The sequence below is a fragment of the Lathyrus oleraceus genome, chromosome 2, assembly GCF_024323335.1.
Source record: "Lathyrus oleraceus cultivar Zhongwan6 chromosome 2, CAAS_Psat_ZW6_1.0, whole genome shotgun sequence".
In the NCBI taxonomy this organism is placed as follows: domain Eukaryota; kingdom Viridiplantae; phylum Streptophyta; class Magnoliopsida; order Fabales; family Fabaceae; genus Lathyrus; species Lathyrus oleraceus.
The window spans coordinates 438693768-438714828 of NC_066580.1; the positions used below are offsets into that span (position 1 = coordinate 438693768).

The window sequence follows — 21061 nt, forward strand, 5'->3', positions numbered from 1 at the left end:
ACTGGAGAGTCAGATGAAGGAGTCCTATCCAGAGTTATTTGTTTGAGGTATGTTTTCGAGGACGAAAACTCTTTTAGTGGGGGAGAGTTGTAACACCCCAAATGAAGTAAAAGAATTATTTAATTAAGTTAATAATATATTTAATAATTTAATTAAATAAATTGAATTATTGGATTATTATTATTATTTTGGAATAATAATTATTATTGGGAAATATATAAGTGGAATAAGAGAAAAGGTTTTCATTTTTTGGAAAAGGTTTTTTTACGTGAAAACTGAGAAGCTGCAGAGAAGAGGAAAAGGGCAAAGAGCTGTAGAGCAAAGGTTGGAGAACGGAAAAGCTTGAAGCTCGAAGAGTTGCCGGATTGTTAAAGTAAGGGGGGTTTATCGTCGTTTAATGGGTATTATCGATTAACATGTAATGGGTAGTGATAAGCCGTCGATTGACCCTAATTGGGATTTAGAATGCTGAGAAATTATGTTGAATAAGTTGTATTAAAGCTGAAATTGAATTTGTGTTGAGTGTATTGTGAATTTCTGAGCGTATAGCTTTTTACGGAAGTTGAATCGGAGGTCCGGAAGCCCTCCAACGGCGGAAAATGCGGAAACTCTGCATTCTGCCTTGTGTTAGCGCAGGAACTGCTGTTTCGCCTGCGTTAACCGGTTAACCCAGGGTGTTAACCGGTTAACACTGTTATAAATTGTGAAAAATGTTGAGTTTTGCCTGCGTTAACCGGTTAACCTATAGCGTTAACCGGTTAACACTGTTGCGTTTTGCCTGGAAGTGTAAATTTCCTGCGTTAACCGGTTAACCTATAGCGTTAACCGGTTAACACTGTTGCAGTATGTAAAAATGGTTGATTTTATGATGTAAGTGTAATTGGTGATTGGCCTATTGTATCCAATTGTGATAAATAAATTCGTGGAGTCTATGTTGCGAAATGTTGATGCAAATATGTTGATAAGTTGTTTTTGTGGAAAATATTAAGTTGTAGGCTGATGAGCCAAAGTTGAATATAAGTTGTTTTGTTGAAAATGCTGAGTTGTAGGCTGATGAGCCAAAGTTGATTTTTAAGTTGTTGTTGCTGAAAAAGCTGTTATGTTGTCGTTGTTATTATGTTGTGGAACTTCAAGTCGTACATGCCATATACATTCATATGCATTAAGTCGGGGCTTTTGCTCACACCACGTTGGCCTGGATTGGCAAAATTATGGGGCTTTTGCTCACACCACGTTGGCCTGGATTGGCAAAAAAATTCTAAGTTGAAAGTTGAAGGCTTATGCCTTGATGCCCACTAAACTGGCAATGATTTTAAGTTGGGAGTTTTACTCCAAATGGTACCACATGCATGAAGAGTCGAGTCTCATTTGAGTTGCATTTACGTTGTGTTTGAATATGATGTTGAGTTGAATATGCTGCTACCGAATGCATGATATGATGTGGGTGATTAACGTGTAAAGTTACTTAACATAACATGATGATTTATAATATTTGTTATATCGATTGAGGAACTCACCCTTACAGTTATATTTTTCAGGTAACGAGCAGTGAGTTGAGTAGAAGCTAGTGCTTGAAGTCTAGAGTGGTTTTAGTGGGTCATGCTCTGATAGATGTAACATCGGGACGGGATGTTTTATTTGTTGAATAAATGTTAATTTTAAGATATTACAGATGTTGAATGTTTCTATCCGCTGCGAATTTTTAAAGAAGTGTTCATGTTGGATTAAATAATGAGCATGACTGATTTTTACGGTGAATTATGTGAAGTATTATGTGACACCCTTGGTGCATGATTACTCTGATATTGATTTATATGCTGTTGTTTTAATTAAATATTTGGGGTATTTAGAAGGGTGTTACATATGACAGTTGCCTCTTTTTAATCTCCTCGGACCTGAATGTACGGGTAGCAACGACATCCAGACAATCAAGGTGGGAGGGGATTAAATACTAGAATATCAGGAAATTTGCCCGCCAGGAACAAATGGGATGAAATGCGAAGATAGGTCGTAAAGAGATCTTTACTGGGATGTGGGATGAACAAGCCAGTCTTTGTGCAGGGCAGCTGCTAGGAATTTGAATGTTATTTGGTGGATGTGTATATGAGAGGTTAGATGTGCATGACGTATGCAATATGATTGATGATTTCTCGTCTTTCTCTTAGCTTTTATTCCTTTTCATTCCTTTTCTTTCTCATTCTTTTTTTTTCTTTATGTTTTTATTCTTTCTTTTTATCCTTTTTCATATTGCCCTTTCCTCACCTCCCCCATCATGTCTTAGCATGCAACAGGTGATCGAGGTATTCTCGCAGGATTCCACGACGGCAAAAGAGATGAGCATTTGCAAAAGGCAAGTACCCACGGATAAGAAGTATTGAAATGGGCCCTTCTGCAAAAGGTAGAGAGGTGTCTTGCTAAAGGAAAGCAACTCAACTGAGAAGCGGCATTCTCTTGCAATAGACAACAACTGCTCTTTAGCAAGAGAAACAGAATCTTCAACATCAGTTAAGACAAAAGGTACAGACAGATTTCTCATACAAAAGATGATGAGAACTTCTTGGCAAAAGGTCAAGAAGAAGATGGGAATGAGTGACAATCTTGTTGGGGATATACGATTTTCTTGCACAACAGGTAGCAACGGCTCCTTTGTACCAGAAAAAGGTTTTCCAAACAAAAGTTTAAGAAGAAAGATGGTTAAGTTTTTCACAGAAAGGGTGATGAGAACTCCTTAATAATAGGTTAAGAATAAAAATGAGGTGGGATTCTCGTACAAAAGGTAACGAGAATTCCTAGACACAAGGTCTGTAGAGGGGTCTCACGCAAAAGGTAATGAGAAAGTTTCTCAACTAAAGGTTAAGAAGAGAGAGCTTCCCACACAGAAGGTAGCAATAACTCCTTATCACGGGAAGATCTCTGATGCAAAAGGCAGAGGATACTCACAAAAGGTAAGCATGTTTAGGAATAGAAATCGTTGAGCAAAAGGGCAAGGAGGAGATGAGGTTCACACATACGAGTGATAGATACCAATACAAACGAGTATCAAAAGGGGTTTAACAACACAGACGGGCTTGAGATCAATACAAACGAGTATTGAAGAAAAAGGGATAACACAGATAAGTGTCAAAGATCAATACAGACGAGTATTAAAAAGAGTTGACATGGATGAGTGTCGGAGGTCAATACATACGAATATTGAAAAAGGGAGATATCAACACGAACAAGTGTAAGGAACAATACAAACGAGTATTGAACAAGAAGACACCAACATGGACGAGTGTTTAAAATCAATACATACGAGTATTGAATGAGAAGGTATCGACACGGATGAGTGTTGGAGGCCAATACAGACGAGTATTGAAAAAGAGGATTAACATGGACGAGTATTGAAGATCAACACGGACGAGTCCTGAAGATCAATAAGGACGAGTATTGAAGAAGAAGGATAACATGGACAAGTGTCATGGGTCAATACGAATGAGTATTGAAAAAGAAGGCCAACACAGACGAGTGTCGAGGGTCAATACAGATGAGTATTGAAAAAGAAGGCTAACACGGACGAGTGTCGAGGGTCAATACAGACGAGTATTAAAAAGAAGGTCAACACGGACGAAAATGGCAACTTCACTAGGGATCAATACGAACGAGTATTTAAATAAGAAAAGAGGGACCTCCAATGCAAAAGGCAGGGGATCACTTACGAAAGGTAAGTGACTGGTTTAAGATTCCAAAGGTATTTTCCAAAGGCAACACAAAGGAGATATTTCGGGAAAACCTGCGGGGAACACCATCCCAAGGTTTCATGATAATGTTATCAATTGGGGAGGAAGGATGTCTCAACGGAGGATTCTTTTATGCCCTCGAGAAAGACTTTTATGCATTTATGCATGTATATTTGGCATAATGCTCCATCTCAATGGAATATGCTACGCGCTTCATGATGCAATGATATGTAATGCAAGATTGTTTACACAAAAATCGATGGTATGGGTATGTCTGGGTTGAAAGCCATTTGGTTTTTATGTGATAAGGCTCCCACAGGGATCTGACTTCCCAACATCGTAGCCCCATAGATTCCATGAGGATGATCTATCAAGTTCTAGACCCTACGGAGCATCCAAGTTGGGTTTGAGCCACCGGGCTAACCGCTACTCTTTGTGAGGAATCATCCGAGTTAGGGTGAAAACCAAGGGTTGGCAGAGATTGTTCGTGTATCGGGACATCTTGTCCTAGATATTGTGGTTATCCTTCAGAGATTTTTTTCAAGAAAAATCAAATTCATGTTTACTTTGAATACCTTATTGTTATTTTCCCCAAAATTTTCAAAGTATTGTTTATTAACAAATATATTCATCCTTGCAAACAAGCAGAAAAATATAAGAATATTGAGCATATGACAACTCCATCAAGAAAATCTACTCTGAGTGAGATCTTCGTACCGATCCACACAAGAAAATCTTTTTGGGGACCCGCACTACGCGACCATCTATCTTAGTTGGCCAAAGGTTCAATGTTCTACAAAGATCCTAATGGAAATATTGATCGTTTACGCCAAAATCTTGACGATCATCGACATTCTTAAAAGAATCTACTCTAAGAGAGGTTCTCGTATTGACCCTTACGAGAAAAGATTCTCGGTGGCTCATACTACTCAACCTCTCCTATCTCAAGTTTGCACTCTAGACTCGGGTAGAGAGTCTTTCTCACAAGGTTTCTTGCAACCAAGGTAGTATCCATCAATACCACAACATAGGAGCCACATGACAGATACCCAAAGAAATTTAAAGCAAAAAGCAATAAATAAGGCGAGTAATACAAAAGGATGAACACCCACACACACGAGGAAGCAACCTAGACTAGGCTTGCCTTGCTTAGGGAGAAAATCCCCAGCAGAGTCGCCAGATGTCGCTATGCGAAAAATACAGAGTCGCCATCGGTTTTTATTTATTCCAAAGGAAAGGGAAAATATCTAGAAAACCCCAAAAGAATGGTTGTCGTAACCATGAATAGGTTCGGAAGTCTGTTATGTAAGGGGAAGGTATTATCACCCCTCACATATATGGTACTCCATGGGAACCATCAAGGATGACTACGCTTGAATGGGTGTCGTTATCTTAATGCTTACTTGCTAAAGGTTTGCGGAATGGAAATGGAGTTTTAATTAGTGTGCTCGATAAGGATTTGGGTCCTCGTGCCTACGCATGCCCACTTGTTGAAGTGAGAAATCAGAGTCCCGTAGTTAGTGGATACAAAATGTTTGTTCATTTCGTTGATTTTATATCTTGAAAAAGGATTTTGGAAGTGATGCCCTAAGGCTCAAACAAAAGGTTGGAGGAATTGATGTTGTTTTTATGTTTTGAAGAGAGATTGTTCTTGACTTCGGATTGCACTTAAAACTATGGAGTATCTCGAACTACCAAGTCAAACGTCTTGTGTTCAAAATACTCAGAACGAGTGTAGGAAAGCTCCATTCTCATCCATTCTCTACCACTTAAGCCTCGTGGCATACAATCCTAGTCGTATTTTATTATGTTTTTGAATTTGATTTGAGAAAATACCGCTTGACGTTGGATCAAGAGTTTGTTTATTATTTATTTACGAAATGGTGACAATCCTGTATTTTAAGGTTAGCTAACAAGCAATAATAAGACAAAGGAAAGCGAGTAAAAAGTACACCAAAATGGGGAGAATGATACATGAAAAATACAAGGGATTTGTGCGAGAAATAAAGGGTCTCGTTGTAAGGTATCCCAAGAGAAAATCTTCTGTGTGCATTGTGTCCTAAGCTAAAGAGTGCATAATGATATTACAAAACATGACTCCTTTTTTCTTTGAGGGTAGTACCACGAGTGCTCCCTTGTAATGAAAGATTACAAAGTCCAATATGATCCAAATTATGCTTAGGTCAATCAATTGTCCAAGGTCCAATGCAAGGGTCTTAAAAGAGTCCTCTAAGTCTACATAGTCCATATATCCATATGTCCATAACTTTGAGCTTAGGTCTTAATGAATATGGATCAAGTCTTTTTATGTCTTTTCCATTTTATCATGTTTTGTTCATTTTATGTTGAATAACAAGATGAAGGTGAAGAATGACAATGCTGAATAAGTAATATGATACAAAGTAAAATGAATGACAAGAATTTAAATGTTAGAAGTTAGGTGCATAAAATGTAAATGTTAGGAATTAGAATGTGAAAACGTAAATATTAGGAGTTAAATGTTAGATGTTAGAAGTCAATTTAAAAAGTTTAAAATTAATATGCTAAAATCAACATTTTAAAATTAATTCTAAAAATTATGCTAAAAACAATATCTAAAATTAATATTCAAAAAAATATCTAAAAATATTCAAAATCAATTCCAAAATTAAATCTAAAATTAATATTCTAGAACAATATCTAAAAATATTCAAAATCAATTCCAAAATTCAATCTAAAATTAGTATTATAGAATTATTCTAGACTAATCCCTGAATTATCTAAACTACGTCCTAATTAACATAAACTCCATAATTTATTAACTACAAAAAAACAAGGTAAATGGACCAAAAAAAGAAAACAGAATGGGCCTTAGAGAGTATGGATGTGCCAATTGGAGGGGGGTGTCGCGTTTGGTTGCACTTCATGTTGCATTTTGGCGCCTTCATGTTGATGTTATTTCCGTTTCATTTTGTTTCGTTCCTCCTGCACATTTTGTTTATTGAGCACCATTTTCATTTGTAATGTTGCACATGTGTTTTTCTTCTTTTGTCTTATTTGGATGTTGACATGAATATATGGATATGGTAATTAGAATATGGATATTAGTATTGGAATATGGACATTTGGATATGTAATATGGAATGGTTAATTGGTATGGGATGTGGATTTAATATGGATATGGATATGGTAAATGGATATTGGATTTGGGTCATGCTTATGGGCTTATGAATATTGGATTGCCAAAGTTGATTTTGTGCTGAGTTTTTAATATGAAAAAAAGGGAATGGGCCATCTCTTAATTACAACCATGGCCTGTTAGTAAAAAAGAAAAATTCTAAAAAATAAATTGCATTCTAAAATTAATTCGAAATTAAAAAGATTAATGATTTCTAAAGTTAATTCAAACTCAAATTTCAAAAATCAATTTGAACCTCCAAAAATCCATTTGAACAAAAATTAACTTGAGCAAAATTGATTTGAACTTTTAGAATTAATTTGAAATCAAAATCAATTTGAAATTAAAAGATTAATGATCTCTAAAGTTAATTTCCTTAAAAATGATGAAATGACTTTTAAAATCAATTTGCTAAAAATGATGAAATGACTTTTAAAATCAATTTAAATTTCAAATGTCAACTTGAACCTCTAAAAGTTAATTTGGACATAATCAATTTGAACCTCCGGGATTAAATTGAAATTAAAATCAAATTTGAAATTAAAGTTAGTTTGGAAAAAAGATCAAAACACAATGATGCATGTAATAACAACATGCAATGGACCGATGAATCTAAATGATGACAAGACTTGTAAATCAAATTGAACCACAGTTGAAGGAAATGAATGGATGAGTGTGTCAATGAATTATGTACTAGAAACATGTAACCCATTATCAATGACTGTTCTAGAATGAACATACCAATTTAAAATCTCATAATAGTTTTCATAACAAAATTAAAATCACCTACTCATGAGTCTTCTCCAAATGTTATCACACCTAAACATAAAACAAATACGAGAGCATGCATTGTCTCTCAGAAAATTTCAACACAAAACAAATAATTCACCCCCAATGTTACATATCAGAGCATAACCAAATCTAACACGAATAAACTAAAAGAAATAGCTCCAAGAGCTAACTCCCACTCACATCAGCGTTTATACTCTTAAGTATCTACATGATACCCATGTAAAGGAAACATTCAAATAGAAGGATGAGAATTCATTTCAATAATAACAACATATAATATAAAATAGAGTACAACATCTATACAATCATGCACAACAACATATCACATTCTAACGCCCAAAGTATCATCAACATCACATATAACAAAACCATCATCACACATAGTCCTATTTCACGCATATATTTTATTCATGCTATATGACTCATGACAATGACAACGACTCACATGCACGTGGTACCAATTCAACATTTGGTTCTTCTTACAAACCTGATTCCCCCTTTGGAATCCCGAACTCCCCCTTCTGAGTTTCGGATAAATCTTTCGTCCCACTTCGAACCTATGACTTTTCTCCTTCAACATATCAACAATGAATATATATCATGGTAATAATGAAATTAACACAACAATTATAATAATATATAGTGATCCACAATCAATCACACAATTGCAATCATGCATAACGTAATCCACCATTTTGGACTACCACTAATATATAATAATGCAATTAACATAACAATTATAATAATATTTAGTGATCTTCAATTGACCATACCATGTGTAACATAATCCACCCTTCTAGACTACCACCAATATAATCAATCACACCAACCAAATCATTCACAACACATCAAATAATTTGTCAATACATACCTCGTCCATATTCGTCACATCATACACTTCTTTTCCACCTACTACCAACCTCTGATAAAATCGTTAAAAATATTTTATCTCTGAAATATAGTTATACCCGTACCCAACAATTCAAACCACATCCCAAAATGACTTACGAGTTGGAAGTTATGATCAAAATCATGCACGAATGTGTTACCAAAAAGTTGCTATTTTTTGAAATTTCTAACACGATTTTCATCTTCTCCAACCCCCAAAACGGTCATGAAATCATCACCAATAATATTTTACCCCTGAAACAAAGTTATTCCTCTCTATTTCATATATTTAACGTTTCAAACTCCATGCCTAAATGATTTAGGAGTTGAAAATTATGATCAAAACCATGCATAAATGTGTTACTAAAAAGTTGTTGTTTTTCTGAAATTTCTAGCACGATGTTCATCTTCTCCAACCCCAAACACGTCTATAAAATTATCACCAAAAATATTTTACCTCTGAAATAAAGTAATAGTTCTCTGTTTCAGCTACCCAACGCTTCAAATCCCGTCTCAAAATGATTTACGAGTTGAAAGTTATGATCAAAACCGTGCACGAAAGCAATACTAAAAACTTATTATTTTTCTGAAATTTTGTGCACGATTTTCATCTTCTCTTTTACCCAAAAACATCCATGAAATAATCATCAAAAATATTTTATGTCTTTAAATTCAGTCATAAGTATACTTATATCAATCACTACTTATATTCATATAATCATGTATCTATATACTCTATCAATCCCTAAAAACTTCAAACATCATCAATGGTGAACATACATGAACACTTTAGAACATAAACTTCATTTAACAAATATCAACATTCATCGTCAATCCAAAAATAATTAAATTTTCCTCTACCCTTCCATTCATATCCCTATTATTGAACCAAATTCCCACCCTTACCTTGTAATTCCAGAAAATGCAAGTTTTAGGCTATGACTTCTCTTCCCTATAGCTCGTCTTAGGTTTTCCTTTCTTTTCTCTTCTCTTGCCTCTTTTTCTCAATTTCCAAAAGTTTCACCTCACTTCTCTCCTCATAAAAAAAAATCTAATTTCTATCTTTCTAATATTCAATTAAGGCAAAACTTATTACTAACTTACATTATTTATTTTAATTCTCCATAATTCACACTTTCCACCCTAAACTCATTATTTCCTTTTATTTTATTATTTCATTTAAATAATAACATAAAAACATTATTTTATTATTTCATTTAAATAATAACATAAAAGCATTATTTTAATCAATTAAATAATTCTAAATAAATCTACTAACCTCTAATTACTCTCTACCCAAGGGTCACCCACCCTTGTTGCCCTAACACATCTCAATTATCATACAAATGATAATTAGATACACAAAATAAAAATTACAATTAATTAATGTAAATAATTTCTAGAAAAATAGAGTGTTACATATTACATATAACTGCAACAAGATGTCATCACGTTGATCTCAAGTTTGAAGAGGCTTACAAAAGTACTTACCCACTAAAGAGATCCTTATGTCGCTGACACGCCTAAGGGTTTGAAGAGTGTTTGCATATGTACTTATCCACTAAAGAGGTCCTCACGTCGATGGAAAACCTCAGAGTTTGAAGAGTGTTTATAGAAATACTTCTCCATCGAAGAAGTCATCACATCAGTGACAACATAATTGAACTCGTACCCTTTCAGAAAATGAACAGACTCTTTACCCATTAAACCATTTTTATTGGACATTTCAATGCATAATTAAATAATTAAATTTATTAAATAATATATTACAATTTTCTCTTAATTTACTTTAAAAAAATAACATAATATAAACCAAGTAACATAAAATATATACTACATAGTATACTAAAATTTTATAGCTGAGAAGTAACAAAAAATTTAATCAAATATTTTAGTAGTTAATAAAAGTAATTTTAAATGTTAAATTTGGTAGGCAGTAAAGAAATAATGGAAAAACTTATTTTTTTTTTACATTTTTAAAAAACTATATCAGATAAAACACATACATATAATGCAAAAGTGATATAATATCGTTACAAAATAAATTATGTAGACTTCCTAACTTCTTCTTCCCAATGCATAATATGTCTCGCATATGATTCACATGCTCTTGCAACTTTACTACAGTTTGTCTCCATGGGTTTGTGACGGGAGGTAAAGGACAATTGTATTTCAACTTCACATGAATCTAATGATTGTTGTTAACAAAACCAATTGCAATCATTTTGTGTCTACTTAAAGTTATGCATGAAGCTATCACTGATGGGAATAATGTAATGTTAAGGTTCCTGGACAACAAGACCAATATAACATTATATCTAGAAGCAATAAAGTAACTCATATCAAAAATCATCATCCACTTCTCACGACCCTGCACACCCAAGCTAGCTACCCACAACACATTCCTAACTTTCGGTGTCGTGTCATAGAACAAATTGGAATACAATTGATGGTGTTAATAAACTTCAGTATCTAACTGTGTTTGAACTAAATGCCAAGACTCTTCGCACTATCCAAGTAAAACTGCAATAGCCAAAAAATCACAATTTCCATCCTCTTCCATATCAACAATGTAATCAATGTACTAATGTAAGAAGACAAGAATGTGAGACAAATATTTTAGTTTTGAAGACGCGTTACACGGTTGATTTTCAGTTGGTTTTGTACATGATCTCTTCGTACTCTGACTTAGAGGATGTTACATTTCAGTCAACGAACCTCTCTTGCTCGTCCTGTATGTAGATCTTGTCTTGTAGACTTAGATAACACTCATTAGGTTTTTTCGATCTCTATCTTTCAAAGCAGCAACTATGTATCTCTGAGCCATATTGTATTTGGTCATGTCAATCACAAACTTTCTTTCATGATCTTCTACACGGCCTAATATGTCATTCCCATATAAGCCCTTAGAAAGTGTATGATTGTGAAACTCACACCTAACTGTAACCTTCCAACTACTTCCAATCGGCATAGATTGCAACATAAATGGACATTTCACTTTCAAAGCATAACTTCCTGCAATTGCATCCTTCTTCTGGTAATTTCCTCCTCTCTCACAGCCCATAATCAAATTTTTTATATCTCTTATCCCATTTGTGGTATCAGAACGAATAGTAACATCAATAATATCATGTTGTTTACCAACAGACTGAGCCCATGCCAAAATGTCAGGTAAAAAGGGAAATATCTGACATTTACAACATATACAAAATAAATTATCAATGTCAAAAATATCATCAATATAAAGGAACCATTTATGTAAAACGCACAACATCAATGGTGAAAACTGAGTAAAATTTACATGGGAACCATCGGGATCTGGACCCCACAATTGAAGCATACTTAACTATCAGATTTTTGGGTTTATGCAAAAAAAAAATCGGTATACAACAAAATTTGTCTTATTTGTGGAAAGCTTTGGTAATAATGATGGTAGAATCTTGCAAATTCCGGATTTTTCCTAAAAAAAAGGATAACACTCCTAAACATATTCAAAGTTTTACTAAAAATCTAGAAATAATTTAAAATATCGGTAAAACTTCAACAGGTTCTGAATCTTTGCAAAAAATTCAAGAGATTTTTGGATTTTTGCCAAAAATTTGGTCAAACCTTATACCGGATTTTTAAATGTCCGGTAATAAAAGCATAAAATTGTCATTATTACAAAATATGGGGGTGCTAGGTCAAAAATGGGGGATGGCAAGAAGAAATCTTATCATGCATTTTATATTTCAAAACTTAACTCTCTGTTTTGTTGTGGCTTTGCGCTTCCAAGTTCCACCGTCTATGTCATAATGGGTACTTTATCGTTATACTACCTTTGTCCTATTCATAATAGACAACTTACTTTTTAAATACATCAAATAACCAATAAATGGACAATATATGAACCAAACACGTTAATTATTTAACGCATCTAAAAAGTAGTGTGTCTTTTATAAATTGGACCAGAGGTAGTATTATTTTTTTTCACAAAGTTTGATTTTATCATGAATGTCACTGTTTTGAGCATTTAACATGTCATCCCCAATTGTACCTAGCACCCTCACATTTAGAGCAATTTTACTGTTATACCTTCATTAAATACCGAAAATTTCAAAACATGCCAGGGCGTACCAGAAATTTTGAGTATTTACCGACTTTTTTTGAAAATTACATTTTTTTTACCGTTACAAAGGTAAATGTAATGATAATTTAGAAATCTCAATATATACATACCAGAACTTCTGAAATTTTCAGTGAAGACATGTGCTCTCTTACCGAAAATTGTAAAATTTTCGATAATTATCATAAAATTCTGGAAATTGTGAAATTTCTGGTATTTAATAGAAAATTTTAAAAATTATGACATTTCTGGTATACATTTAGTAAAAATTGTTCATTTTTTCCTTCATTAATTTTTCTAGAACAATTGATTCGACAAAAAAAAACCGATAAAATATATACATATATTAAAAACACTGCTACATACAAGAATACAAAACAAATTAGGATAACCTCATAACTTTATCTTTCTAGTGCCTAATGCGTCTCACATATGCTGATTCTCATGCTTTTGCATCTTTAATACAATTTTGTCTCCAACGCTCAGTGACAAGAAACAATGGACAATAGGGTTTCAACTTTACACGAACACAATTATTGTTGTTGACAAAACCAACAACAATGATTTTATGATTGCTCGTATACATAGGTGGAGCTAAGGCAAGAGGGAAAAATGTGATGTTAAGTCTCTTCGACAGAGAGACAAATACGACATTGTATCTACAAGTAATAGGATAATCCGTTATCAATATCCTGCACACCCAAGTGTTCTACTCGTAACACATTCCTAAATGTAAAGACCGTGTCATAGAACAAATTGGAAAACAATTGAGGTTGTTGATGAACTTGAGTATCTAATTGCATTCGAATCAAAGGCCACGACTATTCATCCCATCCAATAAAAGCTACAATAGTATGAAAACCAAAATTCCCATCATCACTAACACCAACAATGTAATGAATATGTGGAATCATGGATGTAACAAATCAGGAAACTTGGACAAGTAAACATCTCTCGAAGAAGCAGTGGACGATTGACTTCTAGCCGGCATACTTGACGGTTGACTTTCAGTTGGTTTTATGGATGATCTCTTTATAGTCTGACTCCCCTACAAGCTCTCACCATACTCCCATTGTGAAGGATCACGATGAACATCACTTTCTTGACCTTTTTTGCTCTTCTTGACTCCCATCTTTGGCTTGTACTTCATCGATGGTGGAAACATAAAAGTTACGGATGAATGTGTTAGTTCCCGAACCTTTTTTTTCAACACTTTATGGCCTATGATATCCAAAGTACAGAAATATGTCTTCAACTCTTCACACTCTATTTCTAAATCCAATTATGTATGACTTTCTTCATGATTGACATCATGCTCTTCAATGTGTAATTTCTTCCAAAAACTATGAAATAGTTCTAAAGGAACAAGATTGCCTTGTATTTGAAAACCGACAAGTTGACACACACACAATAACACGTGTGTTGTTCTAATGAAGCAACCACATGCATCTTGGTTTGCACCAACCAGTTTTACCCATTTTAGTTCCTTTCCAATATGTTGTATACACTGTCTCGAAACAAAACCGTGCAAGTTGGCACAAAATGGAGTGTTATACCGATGCTTAATGTTGATAATACTTTTTTGAAACCAGACTCTGATTAAACTTAGCTGCAACTTCAACATGGTGATTACAACATCTCAACTTCGACATAAATCTCCCCGACTTGTAGTCAACATGTTTTGAAGAAATGTTAATTTTAATTGGTAAATAATAGCAGAGAAAGTTTCTTCAATATGAAAATATGGGGGTACCAGGTATAAAAGAGGGGGTGGTAGGTTAAATGCTCCATTGTTTCAATGCACTGATTCTACGCGAACCTTACATCATAATTTTCAGTGTCTTGTATGTTGAAGTGGACCTTATTTTGCGCCAATTTCTAACATTGTCAAATTTCATACTAACATTTATGTTTTGTAACGAGATTTGTCATGAGTTACATAATGTTACTATTTCATATTTGATTTTGGTTTTACTATGACTTGATCTTAGTGTATTTTTTTATGGGAAGATACTGGTTCCCAAAGGTAGTGTTTATGGAAAGCAAGCAAATCAAGGAGTTACTCAGGTAAAATTTCAACGAAGCAAGAGGTCATTTGTTGAGGAACACGCTGGATGGAAGTTGGATGGTCTTATAGTTCTCAATTCATATTGGAGGAATGAGGTCCAATGCCATGTCTATGTTTAAAGTAAAACCTAGTCATGGATCTAGGTTGTCTATCTAATGCCATTTTTGTGCATTACAGGATTCAACATACAAGTATTAAGAGGTAATTTTTTTGTGTGGATACTATGCACGCTCCTATAAAAAATGATCCAAGGATCAATTTTCTCTATAATATTGTCCATAAACACAGGGAGTTTCGTGGCCTCACATATGCTTGAAAACGAACGGGGTTTGCAGGGCAAAGGACACCAATTCCACAAAGCATGCATGTCACGTAGGTCAACATGGAAGTGAAACAAGACTCTTTCACTTCGTCGGTATCATTGATTTTGTTGCCATTATTCTTTTTAAGTCATTTTACTTGATTTTTGGAGTGTATTTATGAATTTTTTAGGCTGTAAACTCTCAACTAATGTCGTTTTTCTGGGATTCTATTTTAGAAGTGAAACTAAAGATTATTGATAAAAGTAAGTGTTTTTCACTAGCAGAATTGTTTTTCCTCAAAACAAATTATAGTCATCCATGTATTCTTTTAGTACATCAACAACAACAACAAAAAACGAAAAGTTAAATTTTGTTTAGAATGTATATCTAATTTTGCTCATGGCATTGTTGTGAACTTTCAGACAAACATGTAATGTGAAGTTAAGAATTCTATACAAGCAGAAAAATAAAGGAACAATAATCACCAAATATTGAGAACATGTCGGGCATGTACGTTGGACTCCATAAAAATATTCTTGACGTTGAAATCTCCATGTTCTCTAAAGAAAACTTCATTGCTAAGTGGGGTTTTGATACAAGGTCTCAAATTGAATTTAGCATGTGTCTACTTACAATGGCGAGGTTGTATGCCAACGTTTCATCGACCATCAACATCCTTTTCAGAAATGAAAATTTTCACACATCGACCATGAAAGTCACAATTCAAGGAATCTCGTGCCTTCTGCATTGTCTCCTGAGAACTCCATCAAGGTACCACTATAAGGCTTGATGTTTGATTTAAGTATGTCTAGTTGCTTGTAAGTGACACACCAGAAGGCCTAAAATCTATTAAGAATGGCTTAAAATTAGTGTCTGATGCAGAAATAAAACAGCTTAAGCAGTCTGAACCCTGTTGTGAAAATGGAATATGACACAGCTTCTGGTGTGCTACGGGACGTAACGCTGGCTACGGGCAAGACCGTAGCTTAGCTCTGATTCGTCATGTTTTGTTCTTTTCACCTGAAACAGAGAGAAACCAAAAATACCTCACAATTTTCATGATCAAAATCTACCACCATGGCTATAGCATACAAAACAATCTTGTACCTTAGTGTTAGACTTAACATATTTCATTCAAAAACACCAATGAAAGAAGATACACAAGTGTTCCTGCCAAACATCAGATTTCACTGAGGGAAGAAGACAACTCCATATCTTCCTCTGAAATCTTCTCATCCACAAGTGTTCCGGAAGAACTCCATTAATTGGTTTTTAAAAGGTTCTCTAAAACTCACTCCGCGAGAATATGACACAATAACCAAACCCTCATTTGCCCCATCCAAAAGAAGAATTCTTCAGATGTGAAAAAAGTTCTTTGTAAAAACCATGCAATTTTTAATGAAAATCTCCATATGATAACTTAAAATTGATCAAGGAAATGAATTAATGCTAAATAAGAAAAGCACTTTAGAAACATATTAACAATGTGGCCCAAGATTGTTGAAATCTGAGCATGAATAAGCAAGGCCTGACTTGAACAGGATCTATGCTATAGTTCTAAGGAGACCAGTACATAAGATCACTTTTTACCTTTTCGTGTACAATTTTTTTGTGATAACAGACCCACAGATTATCATTGTATGTCCTTTTAAGGTCCCTTTCCATTTTTAAGGCTTAACATAACAACTAAAAAAGTGATTTTTCTTTCTTAACTTTGAGGCAAGTGACCCTCTACAAATTAATGGACATATACACACTCTACTTTTTCACTAAACCACCAAATATAGGATCCAAAATCCCTAAAACTATTGAACTTATTTTGGAAGGGGGCCGCGCGAACGCAGGCCCCCACAGCAACAAATTATGATGTAGGCTCCACCACTTGGGTAGACCTTAGGCTAGCACCCCTCCTAAGTGCAATGGAGGTCACTTGCCTAGGCCATGGACCTTGATGATCATCCATTGACCCCATCCAGGTAAGTATGTTGCAATGAATCACACGCTTGTTCTTTATACCTCATGTTCCGTACTATTCACTCTAACAATTCCGATGTGGGACTAGTGTTAACATGATATTTTTGTGTGAAAGATAATCATCATTTAAATCTAAACTACTAAGACGTATTTGTTCCCAAGATTTAGTGTTGAAGTTGTATGTACACCGTTTATATCAACTTAGCATATCAACAATTCATACACCAACTTGACCCCTACTTACAACTTAGCAGATCAACAATTCATACAACAACTCACATTTGCAACCTCCATTAGGATTTATATGCATAACTTTGCTCTTGTTATGAAATCAACTCAGGTCAAATCTTACAATTTATATCAGTTTTTATTTAGTTTCAAGTTAACGTTTTTAATCTTGAAAACATAGATCAATGTTAATTTTGCTACTATAATGTTAGTTGCAATATTATATTTTATGCTAAAATAAAAAATAAAGTTTGAATAAATTGAAAAAAATAGAGTATCAATAATACAGACTTAAAAAGTATATCACAAAAAAAATACAAATATATTTAACTAATGTTGTAGGACTTTACCCCTAAGGGAGCCCTTCCAGAAATTCTCAAAGGCTTGAGTTACCTCAAGCCTAAGAGGGGGTTTGGAAATAGTTTTCAACCAGCAATAGACGCGCCTCGGTTAGAACCTCACTAGCTGCGTCATTGCCCCAAGCGCAAAGATAGAATTGAATGAAGAATAAGCTTCCTTTTTATATAACTTCAAGCTTATCTAATTCCTCTCATTAGCAATATGGGACTTAGAAGTTTTGGCAACAACTAAGACAAGCAAATAGTAGAAAAATAACCCCGTCATCAAACAAGTACCAAAGTTATTGAATTTTACTTACTTATAATCCAGCCACAAAATGACAATCTTCAACTCCCAGCTTTGACCCCTACTTTTTCTACATCCGAAGGCTTTCGGTGGAAAAATCTTTAGGAGACAAAGATGTGTTGATGGAATCATGAAGCACGCTGACCGAAGCTTAATCTAACATTTGTACAAACATTGACATGAAAATAACATAATCGAAGTAATTTAACGCAAACATAGCGCATGAATAAGAACTCACCTTGCAACAGGGGAGCTGTATTGAGCTAAACGATTTATTCCAATCACTGGATTTCACTTAAGAGTATAAAAAGTAACAACTTCAGTGGGAAGGAGACAACTGATAATGTTTAAAAACTAGTCAATCATCAATATCAAGTGGGTCTAAGAGTCTCTTCTCTTGTATTATTCCATTTGTCTAAAGTTGAAGCATATGGTAAGTGATCTGATTATGATTTTCAAAGGCCAGCATAACAAATTCTTAATCTTGTTTTCTCACTTCTAAAGTGTAAAATACTGAAAGATTATCACATTTCTCACTTCTTAATCTTGTTTTCTCACTTCTAAAGATTTCTCACTTCAAAGAGCATAACAGAAAGATTATCATTCAGCTGTAAAATACTGACATCTAGTTTCCCGGAAGACCTTGTAGTAATACACATTTCCTATTAAATTTAAAAATTACTAATGAATAATAATGTGGTTTGTGAAATATTCAAATAAGTTACTAGAAAACCATGGACAGAAATCAAGCTTAAGAATCTTCAATGAACATTGAGAAAGTTGAACTAAATTGCAGAGCCCTCAAAATTGAGAACTCTTCCAAAAACTAGCGTATGCCGCTAATTGTGACGCTGACACGGTATTCTTTAGTAAAAGGCGAAAGAATAGTTCGCTATGTCATCATCACACGGCTCCGTAAATGATAGCAATGAGAGGTGCTTTCATTTTATATGTAAGCACTATAGTTTCTTTTATGCAGTAGAAGATGTGGGACTTGAGTATGATACCCACTCACTTGACCCCTACTTTTAATTACTAAAGTATCCCAATCTATAGCAACAAATGAACTTCAATGCAAATACAGCACATGAATAAAAACTCAACTTGCATCGTAACAATCTTTAAAACCCTCACCATTTTCATGATCAAAAGAATCCTGTAGCATACAAAAGAATCCTGTAGAAGATAAAGAGGATTTACCTTAGTTAGGCTTAACATATTTCATTCAAGAAGATAGTACTCTTCATTGCAAAACAAGGTGATAGCTATGGAGTATACAAACTGAGCACTGCCAAACAACATATTTCTTTTAGACTAAACTACACCGGCGACACCGATAATAATTTAAAAAATGAATAAATTAAATATAATCACAAATGTCGGTATATGTGTCCGACACACACATTTTTTCAGAGGTGTCGGTGTTGCATAGAACTATAGGATCTTTCTTTCGAAACCTCAATTCTAGCCTGGTGGTGTTTATCCCTAAATTAACATGGATGGATGATGAGATTTGAGAAGCAATTTTACATGGCAAGTTAATACAGACTCAAAACCCTTTTTTCAACCGACCCAAAACATCATTTGCAAATATTTATGAATATAAGGTGATTTTTTGAGAATGGAATTGTATTGTTTACCTTGCTTGCTTCAAAGAGAGAACATGCATGGAAGCTTCCCTTTCCCAAATAGAAATGGAAACAGTAAAAACGAGAAGCTGGAAACAGTAAAAACGAGAGACCTAGAATCCTTTCCCTTTCCCAAAGACAACTTGCTCGGTTTCCTTCTTCAAAGCATAAGAGTAACATTGAGATTCATGCTCCATTTATCAAAATCATCATGAACTACAGAGGAAGACAAAACGTTTATGACAAAATGCTTTTCCTTTCCTGTTGGTTTGGTAAAGTGTTTTATTTTAGTTCATTGTATTGTTGCCACTTAACCAAAAATGTTCAATTATATATTATATTTTATTAAATTTTCATTTTTTTAATTATATTTTTTATGAATAAATCAATCACTTGTTTTTTATCTTTATCATTTTCTAATTAAACTCAAATTCATGATCAAAATTTTAACTAATAAAATATGATAAGATTAATTTTAAATTTAATTTATTATATCATATTTACTCCTTACGTACTCATTATCCCACCAATAAAATTGAACATTTTATTCTCCCCTTAATCGTTTGCCTAGTTAGGGATGAAAATATTAGACTTTTTCAAATAGTCTTATATTGATTAAAGTATTTAGTTATTGTCGTCGATTATTTCACGGACTAGATAGAGTTTGAATCTTTAATAAAGATAATGCGTCACAGTATCCTTCGTTTCTTCAAAAGAAATATCCTCACCAAATTAGACATCCCATATGTCATTATAACCAACAAAGTTCGCAAATTGAAGATTTTGTGATTTATTAGATGACCTGCATGTGGTTCAACATCACAGTGAATTAGTGTAGTATAAAGTGGTTGACTTGTTGTTGCATAATTGAATGCAAATTGCAATGCGAATTGGAACTGATTTATGAGTGAATTTTCGAATAGAAAACAACCTCTGCAATGCTGAAAAATACAGTATTTTGGCCTTCTGGTTCAGGTATAACCGGTTACATGATTTGGTGTAATCGGTACACACACGAAAAATGTGTTCTGTGGCTATTTTTAGGTGATGTAACAACATAACCATAATCATATGTTGAAGATTAGATTTCCACAAATTTGATTCACAAGAAATGAACTAACCATTACTATCGTGCCAACTTCACTTCAGTATCATACTTAATAACCCTTGAATCAATGATGTTTGTTATTACTATGCAATTGTGAATGAATGCAGGTGGTACGTAGATGAGTCACAAACCAATAGTCAGATGAAAATGGGAGGGCAAAATTTAGGGTATGACAATACCGTTTAACAAGAAGCCCCATTTCCTCATCATTTGACTTCTCATTATCACTAGATCCACTTTCGTCATGCTCTTTTATTGAGGACCTGGAACTAGAAGCCACAAGAGCAATAAACTTCTTTTCCACCTCTTTTTCTTTGTTCTTTTCTTTCTTAACTTTCTTCTCATGCTTCTCTAAGATAATGAGCTCTTGCTCGTGTTCTTCAAGCTTACCAAACAAAATTATAGTGTATGAAGTCAATAGGTTGTTAGCTTCCTTGATGGCAGTGA

The 21061-nt window shown here is 34.0% G+C and overlaps 1 protein-coding gene, 1 long non-coding RNA gene and 3 other non-coding genes across 11 annotated transcripts in view; 1 reads left to right on the forward strand and 4 right to left on the reverse strand.

Moving 5' to 3' along the window:
- LOC127120117 (uncharacterized) overlaps positions 1-18009 on the forward strand; it is a 32848-nt gene extending 14839 nt beyond the window's left edge. Inside the window, exon 2 of the long non-coding RNA XR_007803108.1 lies at positions 16311-18009. This is a non-coding gene — a long non-coding RNA (uncharacterized LOC127120117). The remainder of the gene's footprint in view (positions 1-16310) is intronic.
- LOC127120113 (uncharacterized) lies at positions 15389-19821 on the reverse strand. Of its 7 annotated transcripts, XR_007803105.1 has the most exons (6): positions 19519-19821; positions 19013-19054; positions 18117-18215; positions 17892-18034; positions 16139-16259; positions 15389-16051 (listed from the first exon to the last, which is right to left on the reverse strand). XR_007803105.1 is itself a non-coding variant. In XM_051050504.1 (5 exons), exons 2-5 carry the CDS (start codon positions 19041-19043, stop codon positions 16264-16266), a joined length of 351 nt encoding a protein of 116 aa, XP_050906461.1. In that variant the 5' UTR covers positions 19044-19054; positions 19519-19821; the 3' UTR covers positions 16246-16263. The 7 variants fall into 7 exon arrangements, 2 of the variants coding, with proteins under 2 accessions (XP_050906461.1, XP_050906462.1); XR_007803103.1 differs by lacking the exon at positions 16139-16259 and having other exon boundaries at positions 19519-19820; XR_007803102.1 differs by lacking the exon at positions 16139-16259 and having other exon boundaries at positions 18117-18172; positions 19519-19819.
- LOC127124007 (U1 spliceosomal RNA) lies at positions 16855-17015 on the reverse strand. Its single transcript, XR_007803652.1, has one exon. It is a non-coding gene; the product is annotated as a U1 spliceosomal RNA (small nuclear RNA).
- On the reverse strand, positions 17576-17725 carry LOC127124440 (U4 spliceosomal RNA). The gene has a single exon (XR_007803929.1). It is a non-coding gene; the product is annotated as a U4 spliceosomal RNA (small nuclear RNA).
- LOC127124662 (U5 spliceosomal RNA) lies at positions 18675-18791 on the reverse strand. Its single transcript, XR_007804126.1, has one exon. It is a non-coding gene; the product is annotated as a U5 spliceosomal RNA (small nuclear RNA).
- Positions 19822-21061: the final 1240 nt, after the last annotated feature.

Coding starts and splice junctions, on each gene's coding strand:
- LOC127120113 (XM_051050504.1), bottom strand. CDS start 19,043: ATGCTACAGGATTCTTTTGATCATGAAAATG. Junction 18,035..18,116: donor TACAGCTCCCCTGTTGCAAG/GTGAGTTCTTAT, acceptor TACAAATGTTAG/ATTAAGCTTCGGTCAGCGTG. Junction 16,385..17,891: donor ATTTTGTGGCTGGATTATAA/GTAAGTAAAATT, acceptor TCACATCTGAAG/AATTCTTCTTTTGGATGGGG.